The sequence below is a fragment of the Ceratotherium simum genome, chromosome 25 (genome assembly GCF_057802395.1).
Source record: "Ceratotherium simum simum isolate JZ-2026a chromosome 25, ASM5780239v1, whole genome shotgun sequence".
Lineage (NCBI taxonomy): Eukaryota > Metazoa > Chordata > Mammalia > Perissodactyla > Rhinocerotidae > Ceratotherium > Ceratotherium simum.
In genome coordinates, this window is record NC_141924.1 from 33,125,252 (window position 1) to 33,141,755 (window position 16,504).

Below are 16,504 nucleotides of genomic sequence, written 5' to 3' on the forward strand. Positions count from 1 at the left end.
CTGATACGAGTTATCTTTTTAACATAAAATATTCTTTGTTTTGGTTGATGATTAATATTCTTGCTTTCTTTGGTTGTTCAAAATAATATCTCATTCTCCTAAAATTTCTCTTTTTTTGTTTTTTTTAATTTCTGATTATTATTTTTAATTATATATTACCTTTCTCATTTCTAATTACCTTTTCCTGTCCTTTTCTGGAGAACAAACGTCTAAAGAAAAAGGTGAGGCTTTAAGGGTGGTGAAAGCTTGGAAATTTAAAGATACGTTTTGAGGTCACTATTTAGAGGATGAAATTTTGTTTCTCTGGATAGTTTCTTAATAGAATATTGTGTTTGGTCCACCTTCAGAATGAACAGCTTCGTCAGGATATTATTGACTATCAGAAACAAATAGATTCGCAAAAAGAAACACTTTTATCAAGAAGAGGAGAAGACAGTGACTACCGATCACAATTGTCTAAAAAAAACTCTGAACTTGTCCAATATCTGGATGAAATTCAGGTAAATTTTCAAAGCTTATAAAACTTGAATTTCTTTATAGTATAAATCTAGTATTTAGCCCTATAATTTAAATTCTTTAGTATAAATCTGCAACTATGTACTTGTAAAACATGAAATGTATCTTTGAAATTGCAACTCTTCTTGCAAACTCATTCTTTCTATATGCCTATCCTAGGTATTGTTAAGAAGAACTAAGATTCTTAGGTACAGTTTTCTTGATATTAATTTGATTTGTCAACAATAATTGATACTAAAGATCTATAAAGCAGTCTGTTTTCTCCAGCAGAAACTTAGGACTCCATTTAATTTTAATTTAGTTTACATTTCAGTTTCTGAAATTGTTTTTTAACCATAGTGACTTTAACTTTCTTAGACTTTAACAGAAGCTAATGAGAAAATTGAAGTTCAGAATCAAGAAATGAGAAAAAATCTGGAAGAGTCTGTACAGGAAATGGAGAAGATGACTGATGAGTATAATAGGATGAAAGCTCTTGTACAGCAGACAGATAATGTAATGGACCAGTTAAAAAAAGACAATGAGCGTTATCGGCTTCAAGTAAGAATTCCTGTTAGACTGACTTATCTCTGTAGACTACATATTGCATCATTACTATTTATTGGAAAGTAGAAAGTACTTTAACTTTCTGGAATATGAATTTTTGTCTTATACTGTATACTATGTTGTCTTGTACTGTAATATTTTGCCATGCTGATATATTTGTCTATATGTGTTTCTCTAATCCCCTTACACATACCTCGTAATTCTTACCAGAAAGGTATAAAGGTGATAACCTGAATGAAGGTGTAGACAGCAGTCCTGCAAATCTAGTAATTATGGGATTTTTCCACTAAAGACTCTTGGAGGTCCTGTGGACCATAAAGTTTAATTTTACACCTTAAAATAAATACACTATAAATGTCGTAGAAACCAATACATTGTTCACTATTTACATGGGATTAAACTTGTTTAAAAAAATGGAATAATGCTTAAAAATATAATTCTCTAGTAATGAAAAATAATTATACAATTGTAAAGATGCAGAAACCATTAAATGTCGCCTCTGACTGCAGAACTGCTCCAATAATGAATAAGCATTTGTAATGTATATGTATATATGTATATGCATATGCATAGTGTTGATGTATGTGTAAATATTCATATATAATAAATATGTATATGTTGCACTAATTTGCAACAATTCTTGAAATAATTGTTGCCTTTTAGGTGCAGGAGCTTACTGATCTTCTCAAAGCGAAAAACGAGGAAGATGATCCAGTTATGGTAGCTGTGAATGCAAAAGTAGAAGAATGGAAGGTGCTTTTTTCAATTGATATAATGTCTTCTTCATTTGTATTTTAGATTTCAATTTTTTAGTCTTAGTTTTCTTTAAAGGCATTATACTAGTTAATGACATTTTTATTAGGAGTTTTTTGTTTTGTTTTGTTTTGTTTTTTTGTGAGGAAGATCGGCCCTGAGCTAACGTCTGCCAATCCTCCTGTTTTTTTGCTGAGGAAGACTGGCCCTGGGCTAACATCCATGCCCATTTTCCTGTACTTTATCTGGGACGCCGCCACAGCATGGCCTGACAAGTGGTGCAACGGTGCACGCCCGGGATCCAAACTGGCGATCCCTGGGCCGCCGCAGCGGAGCCCGCGCACTTAACCACCTGCGCCACCAGGCCGGCCCCTGGACATTTTTTTAAAGTGTATTAAATGTCTTAGCTAGAAAAGCTCTAAGAACTGTCCTATGTAGTCCTCTAGCTTATTTGTTATTGAGTGAGCTCTTCCACATCAATGAGTTAAACTTTAAACTAAACTTTTGGATAGAACTCTTAAGTCCAAAATATATTTGTCATCTAAAATAGATAATTCTAAATAAAATTTAAATTTTTCACGTAAATCATAGTTACCTTGTATACATTAGTTATATAGTTCTAGATTTAATTTTAGTTTTTCCAACTTTCTTTCCATGTCAGATTAATCAAGCTATTGGCATTCAGTGGGAATGAGAGTAAGGAAAGGGATCTTTCAGAATCACCTGAGAAGTCTTTGCAAAAGTCTCTTCCTCCTCACCATTCTCCAACCCCAGTCAAATCCTCCAGCCTTACTATATCAGAAGCTAGGATACTGATGATTGTATATTTTGAAAAAGTCTGAAATGATTCTGAATAGATAATTCTAATTTTAAAAACTATCACTTCTGGGCCGGCCCTGTGGCGTAGCAGTTAAGCACGCGCGATCTGCTGCTGATGGCCCAGGTTCGGATCCAGGGCGTGTGCCGATGCACCGCTTGTCAGGCCATGCTGTGGTCGCGTCCCATATAAAGTAGAGGAAGATGGGCACAGTTGTTAGCCCAGGGCCAGTCTTCCTCAGCAAAAAGAGGAGGATTAGCATGGATGTTAGCTCAGGGCTGATCTTCCTCACACACAAAAAAAGAAAAACAAACTATCACTTCTATAGTTACTGTTTCTAACAGGGTTCACATAAATCTTGTTGGCTATTTGGAATTGGTTATCATCTGGGAAGCTCAGATAACCTATAGAATCAGTCAGAGGTCAGTCAATTTTCTGTAAAAGGCCAGGGAGTAAATATTTTAGGCCATCTGGTCTCTGGTCTGACTGCTTGACTCTGCTACCATAGCATGAAAGCAGCCACAGATAATACTTAATGGATGAGCAAGGCTGTTTCCAGTAAAACTGTACAAAAGCAGGCAGCAGGGCAGGTTTGACCTATAAGCCATACATAGCTTACTAACTCCTAGAAAAAAAAAGTTGCTTTTACCACATTTAATTTTGGGGGTGAGAGATGGTAACATTTGTATTCCTCTGCACTTTACTTTGTTTTTACTTAATGTTAAGAATTTATATCAGTATATCGGGGCTGGCCCCGTGGCTTGGCGGTTAAGTGCGCGCGCTCCGCTACTGATGGCCCGGGTTCGGATCCCGGGCGCACACCGACACACCACTTCTCCGGCCATGCTGAGGCTGCGTCCCACATACAGCAACTAGAAGGATGTGCAACTATGACATACAACTATCTACTGGGGCTTTGGGGAAAAAAAAAAAGGGAGGAGGATTGGCAAAAGATGTTAGCTCAGAGCCAGTCCTCCTCAGCAAAAAGAGGAGGATTAGCACGGATGTTAGCTCAGGGCTGATCTTGCTCACAAAAAAAAAAAAAAAAAAAAGAATTTATATCAGTACATATAGTGTTTGTTTTTTTTAATGGCTGTATAATTTTTCTTTGTAGAAATGTATGTTATTTATTTAATTAATTCCCTATTGTGTGACATTTAGGAGGGTTCTCATTTTTGCTGTTTGAAACAATGTTTTAATGAATATCTTTATACATTCATTATTTTGACAGTGTATATCTATAGAATAAATTCTACGAGTGTAATTGTGATATGTATTGCAAAAATATTCCTCTAGTTTGTCACTGTCTTTTGGTTTTATGATATTTTTTGCTATGAAATATTTCTTTTTATGTTGTGTAAATTTATTTTTTTTATGGGTTTTGACCTTTATATCATAATTAGAAAGGATTCTGAGTATAAAATTTTCTCATATTTTCTTCTGATGTCTTCAACTTTCTAGTTTCATCTTCTACATTTAAGTCTTTGAAGCATATATAATTCATTTTGGTACGAAGAATGAGATATGGATGCGACACAGCTAGTCTGTTGTCCAAACATCATTTATTGAATATTTTATCTTTCTACTATTGAAATACACTTCCTTTTTTATTACATAGGAAACTCCTGTTGAATTTGAACTTATTGTTGGACTGTCTTCTTTTATATTGATTGATTGATTTTCTAACCATGTATACTTGTTTTAATTATTGTTATGTTTAAATATTTGAAAAAACTGTTCTCATTATTTTTCTGTTTTTATACTTTTTCTTATAAACATGCTTTATTAATACAAATCTTAGAAATAAGATTTCTTATTTAGTTCTTAGTTTTTAGTTCTTAGAAAATATCTTAGTTCTTAAAAATATCTTAGTTATTTTATTGGGTATGTATTAAATTTATAAGTTAATTTATAGATTGATTTTGATATTTGGTTCTTCTAGTGAAGAACACCAGATACCTTTTTTTTTTATTGAGGTGTAATTGACATAACATTAATTTCAGGTGTACAGCGTAATGATGGGATATTTGTATATGTTCAAAAATGATCACCACAATAAGCCAGTTAACATCTGTCACCATGCATAGTTACAGTTTTTTTTCTCTTGTGATGAGAACTTTCAAGGTCCACTCTCCCGGCAATTTTCAAATATGCAATGCAGTATTAAAAGATGATGCTTAGATGCCACAAAGTAGGTGGCAAGGCTTTACCCATATGCTTGTTGTCAGGCCCAAGGGCCTCTTCCATCCTTGTCAGGGAGAATGCTAACCTCCTCTCTTTTCATACACTACTAGATACTTTTCATTCATTCAAGATATTTTATGCTTCTCAGTGACATTTTAATGTTTTCTTCATAAAGATGAGTTGTACAAAACTTTTTGTAATTCGTGGAGATATTTATAACTTCTTGTTTTAGTAATGGTTTTTGAAAGCTTGAGATTGTTTAAAGATTGAATTCCTGAAAAAGCAAAAATTACTGTGTATTTTTGAATCATTTCTTATTTGAACTTCAGATTGTACACACAAAAGGAACAATGAATGTTCCAATAGTTGCTGATACTTTCTCACTTCAAAGAATTTAATTTCCTGTATTTTCTTGAAATTGATGGTGTATATTAGAGTATTTAGCATAAATGAAGAATGGTTTATTAATTTTTCTTTTGTGTAACAGATCCTCTTTTGTTTATTTCTAGTCAATTTTGTCTTCTAAAGATGATGAAATTATTGAATATCAGCAAATGTTACATAACCTGAGGGAGAAACTGAGAAATGCCCAACTTGATGCTGATAAAAGTAATGTGATGGCTCTACAGCAGGTAAAACCTTCTCAAAATTTGGTTTATCAACCAGTGTTATTAAAGTTGGCAATGAAACTTTGAACTATGTCTTACTTATTATATCACCTGTGCCTAATCTAGTGGCTTGTGCTATTGGATGTATAATAAAGTCTTTTGAAGTTTCTTATACCATCCAGTTCCAAGAAAAAATTAGGATTAAGTTTAGAGTTAGGAATGGGATTATTTTGTGTATTTTTCTATGTTGATACAGATAATACATTCATTGTTTAATTGGGAATTATTTAATAAACTATTAAAAATCTTTAGAAATTTTAAAATATCTTAATATATACTTCATTATTAAAGTTTATTATATTGTATTGTAGTGCTGAAATATCCTATACAGTTTGAAAAAACTGAAAAATATGGTTATAATTTGTCTGTGCTACATAAAGACTTCATTTTTAGTATAAATGTATTCTTTTTAGTATAAAAAGAAGTTCCACTTTTGCCATCTGTGTTCTGTAGTCATAGTCTGAAAGAAAGAAGGAAACTTGGGAAGTATTTGGAGAATAAGGACAATTGCAAGGGATGATATTTTTGAATGAAGTACTGAGTAAGAGGGAAAACTCAGGGCAAAACACAAACATACAAAATGGTGAAAAGATGGAATGGGATGAACAATGAGGAAAAGTAACATAAAGAGTCATGAGAAGCCACGAATATTAGAGGGTTCTGGAATTCCTATTTGCCAGAGTGTTATTAGCCATTATATCATCTTTAAGTATTAGAGTGACAGCAGTGTACCGAACATTGTGTAGTGCAGTTGAGGTATACAAAATAGTAAAAAGCATAGCTTAGACCCACAAAAAAGTATATTCAATAGTCTTGTTGAAAAAAACAAAACCTACTTTTTTATTTTTTTTTTGATGGGGAAGATTGGCCCTGAGCTAACATCTATTGCCAATCTTCTTCTTTTTGCTGGAGGAATATTGTCCCTGAGCTAACATCTGTGCTAATCTTCTCTATTTTGTATGTGGGACACCGCCACAGCATGGCTTGACGAGTGGTGTGTAGGTCCACACCTGGGATCCGAACCCGTGAACCCCAGGCCACCAAAGCGGAGCACGTGAACTTAACCACTACGCCACTGGGCCAGCCCCAAGACCTACTTTTTTCTTTACTTTTAAAATATATATTGGGGCCAGCCCGGTGGCGCAAGCAGTTAAGTGCGGGTGCTCCGCTGCGGCGGCCCGGGGTTCGCCAGTTCGGGTCCTGGGCGTGCACCGACACAGCACTTGTTCAGCCATGCTGTGGCAGCATCCCATGTAAAGTGGAGGAAGATGGGCACAGATGTTAGCTCAGGGCCAGTCTTCCTTAGCAAAAAAAAAAAAAAAAGAGGATTGGCAGATGTTAGCACAGGGCTGATCTCACAAAAAATATATATATATATATATGTATATAAATGTTTATGAAGAGATAATATGTAATACTTAAAAATCTTTTATAGGGTCTGCAAGAACGAGATAATCAAATTAAGATGCTCACTGAGCAAGTAGAACAATATACAAAAGAAATGGAAAAAAATACTTTTATTATTGAAGATTTAAAAAATGAGCTCCAAAGAAACAAAGGTAATTCAATATTTTATAAGTGTATAGTTATTTTATATACTGTTAAATATTTAAAGTATTTTATTTTTATTAAAAGAAAATCATGTCATGTCAATAGACATATTATTGATTTTTCTCTATTTGAATTGTATGATATTTTCAAAAAATTGCACAGGATATTATTTACTACTTTACATATGTACTAGTGTTTAAATTTGTAAATGATGGAGATATTTTCTATAATTTTTATCTGCTGAAAATTACGTTAATCTATTACCAGATTGGCTGTATAAAAGAAATGAAAAATGGTAATATAATTGATTATGTTTATTTAATTCTCTTTTTATAAGTAACAAAGAATGTAAGAGAAAAAAATTTTGATCAGTGTAGCAGCATTGCAGATAGTTTTCAGAAGTAATTTGACTTGTCGGCATTTGAATTAACCTTACCTAACTTAATGTCTCATCATATTCTCCCTACCCTGGGTCATGCTGCCTTACCTAACACATCAAATCCTCTCAATATAAGCCCTTACAACATCAGTGATCTTATATTTCCACAACACTACATACTATAGTTAGAGTTAGACCAGAGCACATTAATGCAAACTATTCATAATAAGTTCATGACACATTTATTATTACTGGTGAAGATAAAAACATAAGACACAAAGGGGAAATAGTGAGTGAGTCTATATGTGTGTGTAAATGTAAGTGAAATAATAGTGGTGGTGGTTGGAGGTATAGTTGTAATTTAGGTAGTAAGCAAAAGCCTCACTGAGGAGATATTAGAACAAAGACTTAAAGGAGGTGAGGGAGTAAGCCATGCAGCTGTCCCTAGGCCATGGGAAGAAGTGCAGAGGTGCTACAGCAGGAGTGTACCCTGTCTGAGGAACGACAAAGAAGCCTTTGTGGCTAGAGCAGAGTGAGTGAGTGGGGCAGTAGTAGGTGATGAGAGAGGTAACCAGGAGCCATATCATAGGGGGCCTTACAGTTCATTCTAAGGACTTTGGCTTTTATTTTCAGTGAGAAAGGGCACAAAAGAAAGTTTCTGAAGACAGGAATGATGTAATTTGACTTAGGCTGTGTCTGCAGTAGGTTGTAGGAGTAGAAAGGACAGAAGCAGGGAGACCTGCTACAAGACTGCAGGATGTGGGAGTAAGAGTTATCAGGACTTTTGGTCTGCACACTGGGGAAAACTGTGGAAAGGGCAGGTATAGAGATGATGAGGTATTTAGTTAAACAGGGCATGTTAAGTTTGAGATGCTTATTAGGAATCTGAGAGAAAGGTTAAGTAGGCACTTGTATGTAAAAGTCTGAGGTTCAGGAGAACAATCTAGGCTAAAAATATAAATTTAAGAACCATATACATAAAAATGATAGTTAAAGTCATGAGATCAAGGGAGAAAATGTTGGTTAAGAAGAAAAATCTAAAGACTGAGCTCTGGGATACTTTTACTATAGAAGCTGGGGAGATGAAAAGGAACATCCAAAGGAGACTGAAGAGGAAAGTCAGAGAGATGAGAGGAAAACCAGGAGCGTGTAGAGTCTTGAAAACCACATGAGGGGTGTTGTCATGGAAGAAATATGCAGCTGGTTCGGAGCTGTATTCATTGCTGCTGCTAAGTCAAGATAAGCACTGAAAATTGACCATTGGATTTAGCAGTGGTCATTTTTGTTCAAGAGAAAATGGGTAGAGATGAAATAGAACAAATACAGAGACTCTTTTGAGGGCTGTTTTTATGAAGGGAAGGAGAGAAATAGAGTAGTAGCTTGAGGAGAAAGAGAGGTGAAGAAAGTGTTTTTCTCCTTATTATGGAAGAAATGATCATGCTTCTAGGTTAGTAGGAAAGATCTATTAAAGAGGAAACAATTGATGAAGCAGGGGAGGGAGAAAAGAACTTCTGGAGTAATATCCTTGAGAAGGCAGTGTGATGGGGTCTCATCTTCCAGTGGAATAGTTAGCCTTAGGAGCACAGGGAGTTATCCATAACAACAGGAAGGAAGGGGGAGTGTGTAGATATAGAGGCAGGTGGCTAGGTAGGTGTCCTGATGGTGAGAGCTTGTAGAACTTCTCTACTCATTGCCTCTGTTTTCTCAGTGCTTCTGTTTTCAGGGAAGGTTCTCAGCTGAAAGTGAGAATAGGGGAAGATGTATTAGAAGTTTGAGGAGAGAAGAGAAAGGAGAAGGTATAAAATGGTCATCTAGGAGAAGGAACAGTAGGGAAATGTATTGTGATTGTTGCCCAGCATCAAGGCCCACTTTTATACATATTTCTATATGTGTATGTATTATGTATATATGAGAATTATACTTTGAGTAGTTTAAACTGCTTTAAAAGGATGACTGATATGGATTTTGCATATTCCAGCTACCAGGAGAAAAAGTGGCGGTTGATCTCTGCTATCAAATAAGGAAGAGGTCTTATCTGATGACACTTCAGTCAGACCATAGTCCTATGACCCCTAAAGCCCACAGAAGGTGTATGGATAGAGTATTCTCTATCTTTTGAATTTAACTTGTAAATATGACAGCTAGTGATGTTCTCCCTTCATTGGTTAGGATTAGGTTTAGCTATCAGAAACAGATCTGAAAAATGGTGGCAAAATAGAGATAGAAGTTTATTTCTCACTTGTGTAATGGTCTAGAATTAGGCCATCCTGGGTATTGCCTTCATCTGCCTCATCCAAAATAGAGCTTTACCCTCACATCCACATCCAAAACAGCAAGATAGAGGAAGAGGGGGCAAGAGGCAAAGAGCACATACTGATGAATAGGCAAGTAAATATACTGTGGAGGGCCATGTGGAAGAAAGAGAGAATAGGTATGGGGGACAACTCAGCCTTTGTCACATTCTCCAGCTAGCCTGTTTGTTCCAGAGAGCAGGGCTCATATCTTATAAACATGTGTGATCTCCCACACTAGTCCAATGGCTGTACGTAAGTATATGCTCTGTAAATCAGTAGATGTTTATTATGGATGAGTATAAGAATGATTTGTGTCAATAAATTTTAGAATGATAGGAACACTTTATTTTGGTCTAGCAACAGTTTGGTAAGATAATACAAGTAGAGATTTTTTAGTTGTATGGTAGGATTAAGTTTAGCGGCCAGCGACAGAAAATCAAATGTAACAATGGCTTAAACAGGATAGAAAGGTATTTTTCCATGATATTAACAAAGTTGAGAGAACCAGGTCAGGGTTGGTGTGATAGCTGCACAAATATCAGTTATTAGGCACCCTGTATCTTGTTGCTCTGCCTATCTCAACATGTGGTTTCCATCACATGTTTTAAGACTGTGAGTTCCAGCCTTAAAATCCATGTTCCAGAGGCTGGCCCGGTGGCGTAGTGGTTGAGTTCGTGCACTCCGCTTCGGCGGCCCAGGGTTCGGACGTGGACCTTCGTACCGCTTATCAGGCCATACTGTGGCAGGTGTCCCACATATAAAGTAGAGGCAGATGGGCACGGATGTTAGCCCAGGGCCAATCTTCCTCAGCAAAAAGAGGAGAATTGGCAACAGATATTAGCCTAGGGCTAATCTTCCTGACACAGAGAAAAAAGGAAATCCATATTCCAGCTGGTGGGAAGGAGGAAAGAGAAAAGATTCATTCCTCTCCTTTAAAAACATTTCCTGAAATACACACATGGCCTTTCTGTTTGTATCCCATTGGTCACATGACTACACCTAGCTGCTGAGTGTAAGTGGAAATTTATTGTTTATTTCAAGTGGCCATATGTCCAGCTAAAAATCCCTAGTTCTATTATGGTGGACAAAAGGGAGGTTGAATATTAGGAACAGAGAGCTAGCAGTCTTTGCCACAATGATCACCCTTTGTAAAGCAGCGTTTTGCAGTCTTTCATAATCCATACCCTTTCAGCTAAGATTTTATTGAACTTGACTTTTTTAGTGTGTTTTGTTAATAAAACCAAATCAAAACTGTATTTTACAATTATAAAATTATAATATTGAAGGGACTTTTTTGGTGACATACCACTTGCTCTGCTCCCCGTATAGGAACCAATGATTTAAAGGAATAAGTAGTCAATTTAATTGATTCATGATTTTGTTTTTACGCTGTAGGTGCTTCAACACTTTCTCAACAGACTCATTATATGAAAATTCAGTCTAAGGTTCAAATTTTAGAAGAGAAAACTAAAGAGGCTGAGAGAACAGCTGAACTGGCTGAGGCTGATGCTAGGGAAAAGGATAAAGAACTAGTTGAGACTCTGAAGCGATTAAAAGATTATGAATCGGTATGTATTTTTATCTTGTCACTCAAGGAGCTTGGAATAATTCTTGCCACTCATGGGTAGACTGTTCCACTTGTGGTTAGACTGTTCTGTGCCATTTACTGCATACCATTTGAAAACATTCCAGAAGCATCTTATGATAAAGGTTACCCTAATTGATTTATAGTAAACTATTCAAACTTTTGAGCAGCATTTCCTTTTTGGCAGGAGAATTGTTTTCAAACCATTTTATCAAAGCATTTTGCCCAGATAAGCAGCTTTGGTGATGCAGCAGGATTAGATTCTTTGTAATCCGGGTGACATTGTGCCACCCTGTAGACATGACATCATCAGTTAATCTGATAAAAGTTATAACAGGGATAGTTTTGCCACCTACTGTGCCCACAAAGCCTTACTTTGTACTTTTTATATTTTTAATTCTGACTATCACTAAGTCAGGCAACTAATGACTTACATATTCTAATGGTATAGCTGATTCACCCTCACTATTACTTTTCTATATTTTGTTAAGTGTTTTGTATGTAATATTCTGAGTCACTTTGCCATTAGGATGCTGTACAGGGAAGTTTCAATTGTTCCATTTTTAATCATTATTATTACTGGATTTGTTTTTTAAAATCAATAAAACAGTTTAGTGATATAAATCTTAGGTATCTGTGCACTTCCTCTCAGACTTAATAAGAAAATAAATTCATGAATTTGATAATTTATTCAAATAAACTACATTATACTTAAACTAGATTGGGTATTTTTCAGGGAGTATATGGTTTAGAAGATGCTGTTATTGAAATAAAGAATTGTAAAAACCAAATTAAAATAAGAGATCGAGAGATTGAAGTATTGACAAAGGAAATCAATAAACTTGAGTTGAAAATCAGTGATTTCCTCGATGAAAATGAGGCACTTAGAGAGCGTGTGGGTAAGTCATCTTTTAAAATATGTAGTTTTCTCAACCCTAATTGTCAACTCATTTTTTGTTTTTCTTTTTGTTTATTATTACTAATTTTAAATAGCTGAATGCTTTTTTTTGAATGAATCCTTCTATAAAAATATTTAAAACAAATAAAAGTGGAGCTGCTCTGATTGAAGCGGGATTGGGGATTTTATGGGGTTGAGATGGTGGGTGGGCAGGCCTGGAACACTGCTTTATTCAGTCCCGGATCTCCTCAGTAATAATTGTTTAAAAAATGAAAGTCTACTAAGTTAATACCACATATTAGAAGTTAACCTTTTTTTTCCCAACAAAAGTAGGATTTATATGACCATAGTAGTTTGCAAAATACTCTTGTTTCAGATGAATTCATGAGGATATTTAGAAATACTGTCTAAACCTTTTTAAGACTTTTAAGTACTTTTGTAATTTAGACTGCTTAAGTTTTACTTTGGTTGAGTATTTTAAGGTTACTATTGATTCTAAGAAGTAATTAGTAAATATAGCTTCAGAGTTTATGTATTGATTTCAATAAATAGTTCATTAGTGAATATTAGTTTGAGTGTTATGACAATCCAATGTAAATTGCTACTTTAAAATGCAAATAAAGATCTGAATAATGGGCCAGCCCTGTGGCTTACCGGTTAAGTGCGCGCGCTCTGCTACTGGCGGCCCGGGTTCAGATCCCGGGCATGCACCGACGCACCACTTCTCCGGCCATGCTGAGGCCACATCCCACATACAGCAACTAGAAGGATGTGCAACTATGACATACAACTATCTACTGGGGCTTTGGGGGGAAAAAAGGAGGAGGATTGGCAATAGATGTTAGCTCAGAGCCGGTCTTCCTCAGCAAAAAGAGGAGGATTAGCACGGATGTTAGCTCAGGGCTGATCTTCCTCACAAAAAAAAAAAAAAAAAGATCTAAATAATGATTTCATTATACTTGGTAAATACCAGTTAATACTTTCTTAAAGTTAAAATGATCATCTGTAAAAACTATTCTCTAGAGGAAGGAAAAATAAATATTTTATACAAATTATTTATTTGTAAAAAAGTATCTAATTAGTACCCAGAGTCATGCCAAGCCCTCAAGTTAGACATCTAATCAACTTGACCTATCAGATCACAGCCAATCTGGAAGTTCCTGAATGTGACTGAGCCATCTAGATAGCTGTCACAAATACCAAATTTTCTATTAAAAGCTTCAAATCTTGGTTTATACTTACTTAAGACAATCTTGATATCTGGTTGTCAGAGCATAGCTGCTTAGTAAGAGGAAGTTACACATACTGGGAGCGTCAGACTAGTCATGATAATATAATTGATATCGACATTAATAATGACTACTATGTACCAGGCAATGCAGAAATACTTCATTTGGGTTAATTTTATTATACTCCTGACAGTAAGCCAAAAGTAAATAAATAAATACAGTATTATCCCTACAACTTAGTTAATAGTTGAAAGTGGGACTTGAACCCAAGTCTGTTTTATTCAAAAGCTTCTGTCTTTAATTAGTACAATATAGTACCTGTAGGTTTTTATCAAGATTTCCATTAAGAATTGTGATAAAATTTTAACTTGTAGGGTTACAGTTAAATATCTGGAAAATTCTTACACAAGAAAGTACCCCATTCTTCTGTGATGCTGGCTAAATAAATTATAATCAGTTGCTATATGAAGTTTTTGTAGTTCATTTGAATGTGGATAAGGTTTTAATTATATTACTTTCTATTTTAGGCCTTGAACCGAAGACAATGATTGATTTAACTGAATTTAGAAATAGCAAAAATTTAAAACAGCAGCAGTATAGAGCTGAAAACCAGATTCTTTTGAAAGAGGCAAGTGCAGTAGTCAATTGGTTATTTTCTTGGTTGAACTAAAGAAAAATACTAATAATTTGTACTTTTTAGATTGAAAGTCTAGAGGAAGAACGACTTGATCTGAAAAGAAAAATTCGCCAAATGGCTCAAGAAAAAGGAAAAAGAGCTGTAACTTCAGGTATACTCAGTTATTTCAAACTTTTAAAAGAATCATTGGAAAATGAATTGTCTGGATCTGAAATTTTCTGTATGTTAGAAATATTATCACGGTATTCCTGTGGTTCTGCTACAAGTTTAATAAATTAAATTAATGGCCTGATGAAGAATATATAAGCAAGTGTCTTTGAGTTCAGTCCTAAATCTGAAACAGGTAAAAAAATAAGAAAAATAAAACAAGTGAACAAAAACAAACTTCAGAATCATGGACTTTTGAAAAATTTACAGTATAATCTCTATTAATTTCTAGATGATCCCAATATTTTGTGATTAGCAATGATAAAACTTAGTAATTTTTATGTTACTATATATTACAGTTAATATTTTCCCTTTCCTTGAGAGCTATGCATTGAAAACTTTCTCTGTATATTATTCTGTACTGAGTAAAAGTAATGTTTTATTGAATAAAAATTAATATCTTTTCTTTTGCTTTACCTTACATGATATAAAGAGAACAGTTGGTTAAGTTTTTTAATAGGTATTGCAGTGCTTTTCTATAAAAAGATATAGAGAAGTATTTTTTTTTTAATTTGGCCCAAGTCCAGAAGTATTTATGAATAATAGAGTTTTTTTGTTTATTTGGTTTTGTTTTTTTAGCATTATGGTCTCTATAATACATCAAAAAATTTCTAGAAGGGCAAAACTTCATAATTTATTATTGTATTAACCCAGTTTAGTCATTATTCATGATTCTTGTCTACTTTCTTTGTATGTGTCTTTTAGCTATTTTAGTATTTGTTAGTTAACACTTTAATATAGAATGGGCAAAGAAGGATAGTGAAGATAAAATTCATATTAGTTTTTCATATTAATATCTTTTTAAAAGTGAGCACCTCAGAAGGTTGTATAGGCTACATATGGATCAAGGATTTTGGAAATTATTCTACATTTTGTCTGAGGTAATACTTGATTCTAGTTTTTAAGAATTAAAATATTGGAATAATAAGAGTTATTGTTATGTTTCTAATTTGTTAATTATTTTATATATAGGATTAACTGTTGAAGACCTGAACCTAACTGAAAACTTTTCTCAAGAGAATAGAATGGGAGAAGGAAAATTTGATTTCATGAGCCTCAAAAATATGAGTGAAGCACAATCAAAGGTAAACAATACAGTATCGCTATGGAAAAGAGAATAAAGAATGTTATTATCAGTGCTTTCATTTCTGACCCCATTATCTCATTTTGGATATCATTTCTTTTTATAGATGTTAAGTTAAAAAAAAAATTTTCATATTTAAATAACTTGTTGATCCAAAGATTGATTAATGAGACATTATTTACTCTGAATAGAGATTAGGAGTTCAGACAAAATAGAGCTGCTGCATAGGAGACCATCATTGAGTATTCCACAGTCATATCAGAGTGAGCCAGAAGAGGATGTGACCATAGGGTCATTATCAAGAAGGTTATCTGAACTTCATCATAGTGTAGAAAGTGAAGTGGATCCTTTTGTCTCTTTAACTAGACATTCTTCATCTATACAAGAAAAAGATATTAATTCATCTCCAGAAATTACAATAAAGGAGATTTTTAAAGCACCATGTCTACAATCTTTAAGAAATCTAGAATCATTAGTCAATACCTTGAGTAGGGAGAGTCATGAAGAAATAAATGACTACTTATACTCTCTCTCTGATGACTCTGTGAAGAAATTGTCAAGAAGCCAGCAGGCACTTGAGAAGACTAGTTTCACACAAAAGAGCAGTTCATCTTTACAGGCTTTATCAACAGCTTCAGACTTAATGCAGAAGTTATCACTTAGGCAAAAATCTGCAATATTTTATCAACAAATACGTGATAATAGAGGTGACATGGATAAATCACAAGTAGCAACATCAGAAGATGAACAAGTTCCTGGCCAAATAAAATATGCTGATATCAGTTTGAAAGAAGATATAAGACAAAGTGAAGAAGTACCCTTACAGACAGAGATTTTGAAAAGTAAACTTGAAGTTAATCTTCCAGACCCTGTGCCTAGTACTGCACAGTCGAAATTATCACAGGTAGATCCACTTGAAAGCCTTATAGAACAGCTACGGAGAGAACTAGTATTTCTTAGATCTCAGGTGAGCTTTCCTCCCAATCACATTCCTGAGATTGCTTTTTTATTAACTCTTTTTTTTAACTTCTCGAACATAGTTCTGTAAGTAGTAATTATAGTAAGAATTTTTTTGTATTTGCACATTAACCCTAATTTATACACATTCTGTTTTGTTAAAATCTAAAAATGATATGAACTCATTGACTTGCCTAAT

The 16,504-nt window shown here is 34.4% G+C and overlaps 2 protein-coding genes and 1 non-coding gene across 8 annotated transcripts in view; 2 read left to right on the forward strand and 1 right to left on the reverse strand.

Annotated features, from left to right (window-relative positions):
* CEP290 (centrosomal protein 290) overlaps positions 1 to 16,504 on the forward strand; it is an 88,222-nt gene that overhangs the window by 10,299 nt on the left and 61,419 nt on the right. For all 6 annotated transcript variants that reach the window (XM_087449126.1, XM_087449122.1, XM_087449123.1 and 3 more), the window contains exons 8-17: positions 348 to 500; positions 874 to 1,056; positions 1,726 to 1,815; positions 5,326 to 5,448; positions 6,920 to 7,043; positions 11,104 to 11,276; positions 12,030 to 12,192; positions 13,948 to 14,048; positions 14,121 to 14,208; positions 15,237 to 15,349. In XM_087449126.1, the coding sequence (XP_087305252.1) occupies positions 348 to 500; positions 874 to 1,056; positions 1,726 to 1,815; positions 5,326 to 5,448; positions 6,920 to 7,043; positions 11,104 to 11,276; positions 12,030 to 12,192; positions 13,948 to 14,048; positions 14,121 to 14,208; positions 15,237 to 15,349 (1,311 nt within the window). The remainder of the gene's footprint in view (positions 1 to 347; positions 501 to 873; positions 1,057 to 1,725; positions 1,816 to 5,325; positions 5,449 to 6,919; positions 7,044 to 11,103; positions 11,277 to 12,029; positions 12,193 to 13,947; positions 14,049 to 14,120; positions 14,209 to 15,236; positions 15,350 to 16,504) is intronic.
* On the reverse strand, positions 4,798 to 4,923 carry LOC147913769 (U6atac minor spliceosomal RNA). Its single transcript, XR_015556430.1, has one exon. It is a non-coding gene; the product is annotated as a U6atac minor spliceosomal RNA (small nuclear RNA).
* On the forward strand, positions 15,370 to 16,396 carry LOC147913770 (uncharacterized). The gene is made up of 2 exons (XM_087448557.1): positions 15,370 to 15,400; positions 15,540 to 16,396. The coding sequence occupies exons 1-2, from the start codon at positions 15,370 to 15,372 to the stop codon at positions 16,394 to 16,396; spliced, it is 888 nt and encodes a 295-aa protein (XP_087304683.1).

Excerpts from the sequence above, each read along its gene's own strand:
- LOC147913770 (XM_087448557.1), top strand. The coding sequence starts at position 15,370 with ATGGAAAAGAGAATAAAGAATGTTATTATCA. Across the intron at positions 15,401-15,539 it reads AATAAAGAATGTTATTATCA|AGATTAGGAGTTCAGACAAA; the intron begins GTGCTTTCATTT and ends TACTCTGAATAG.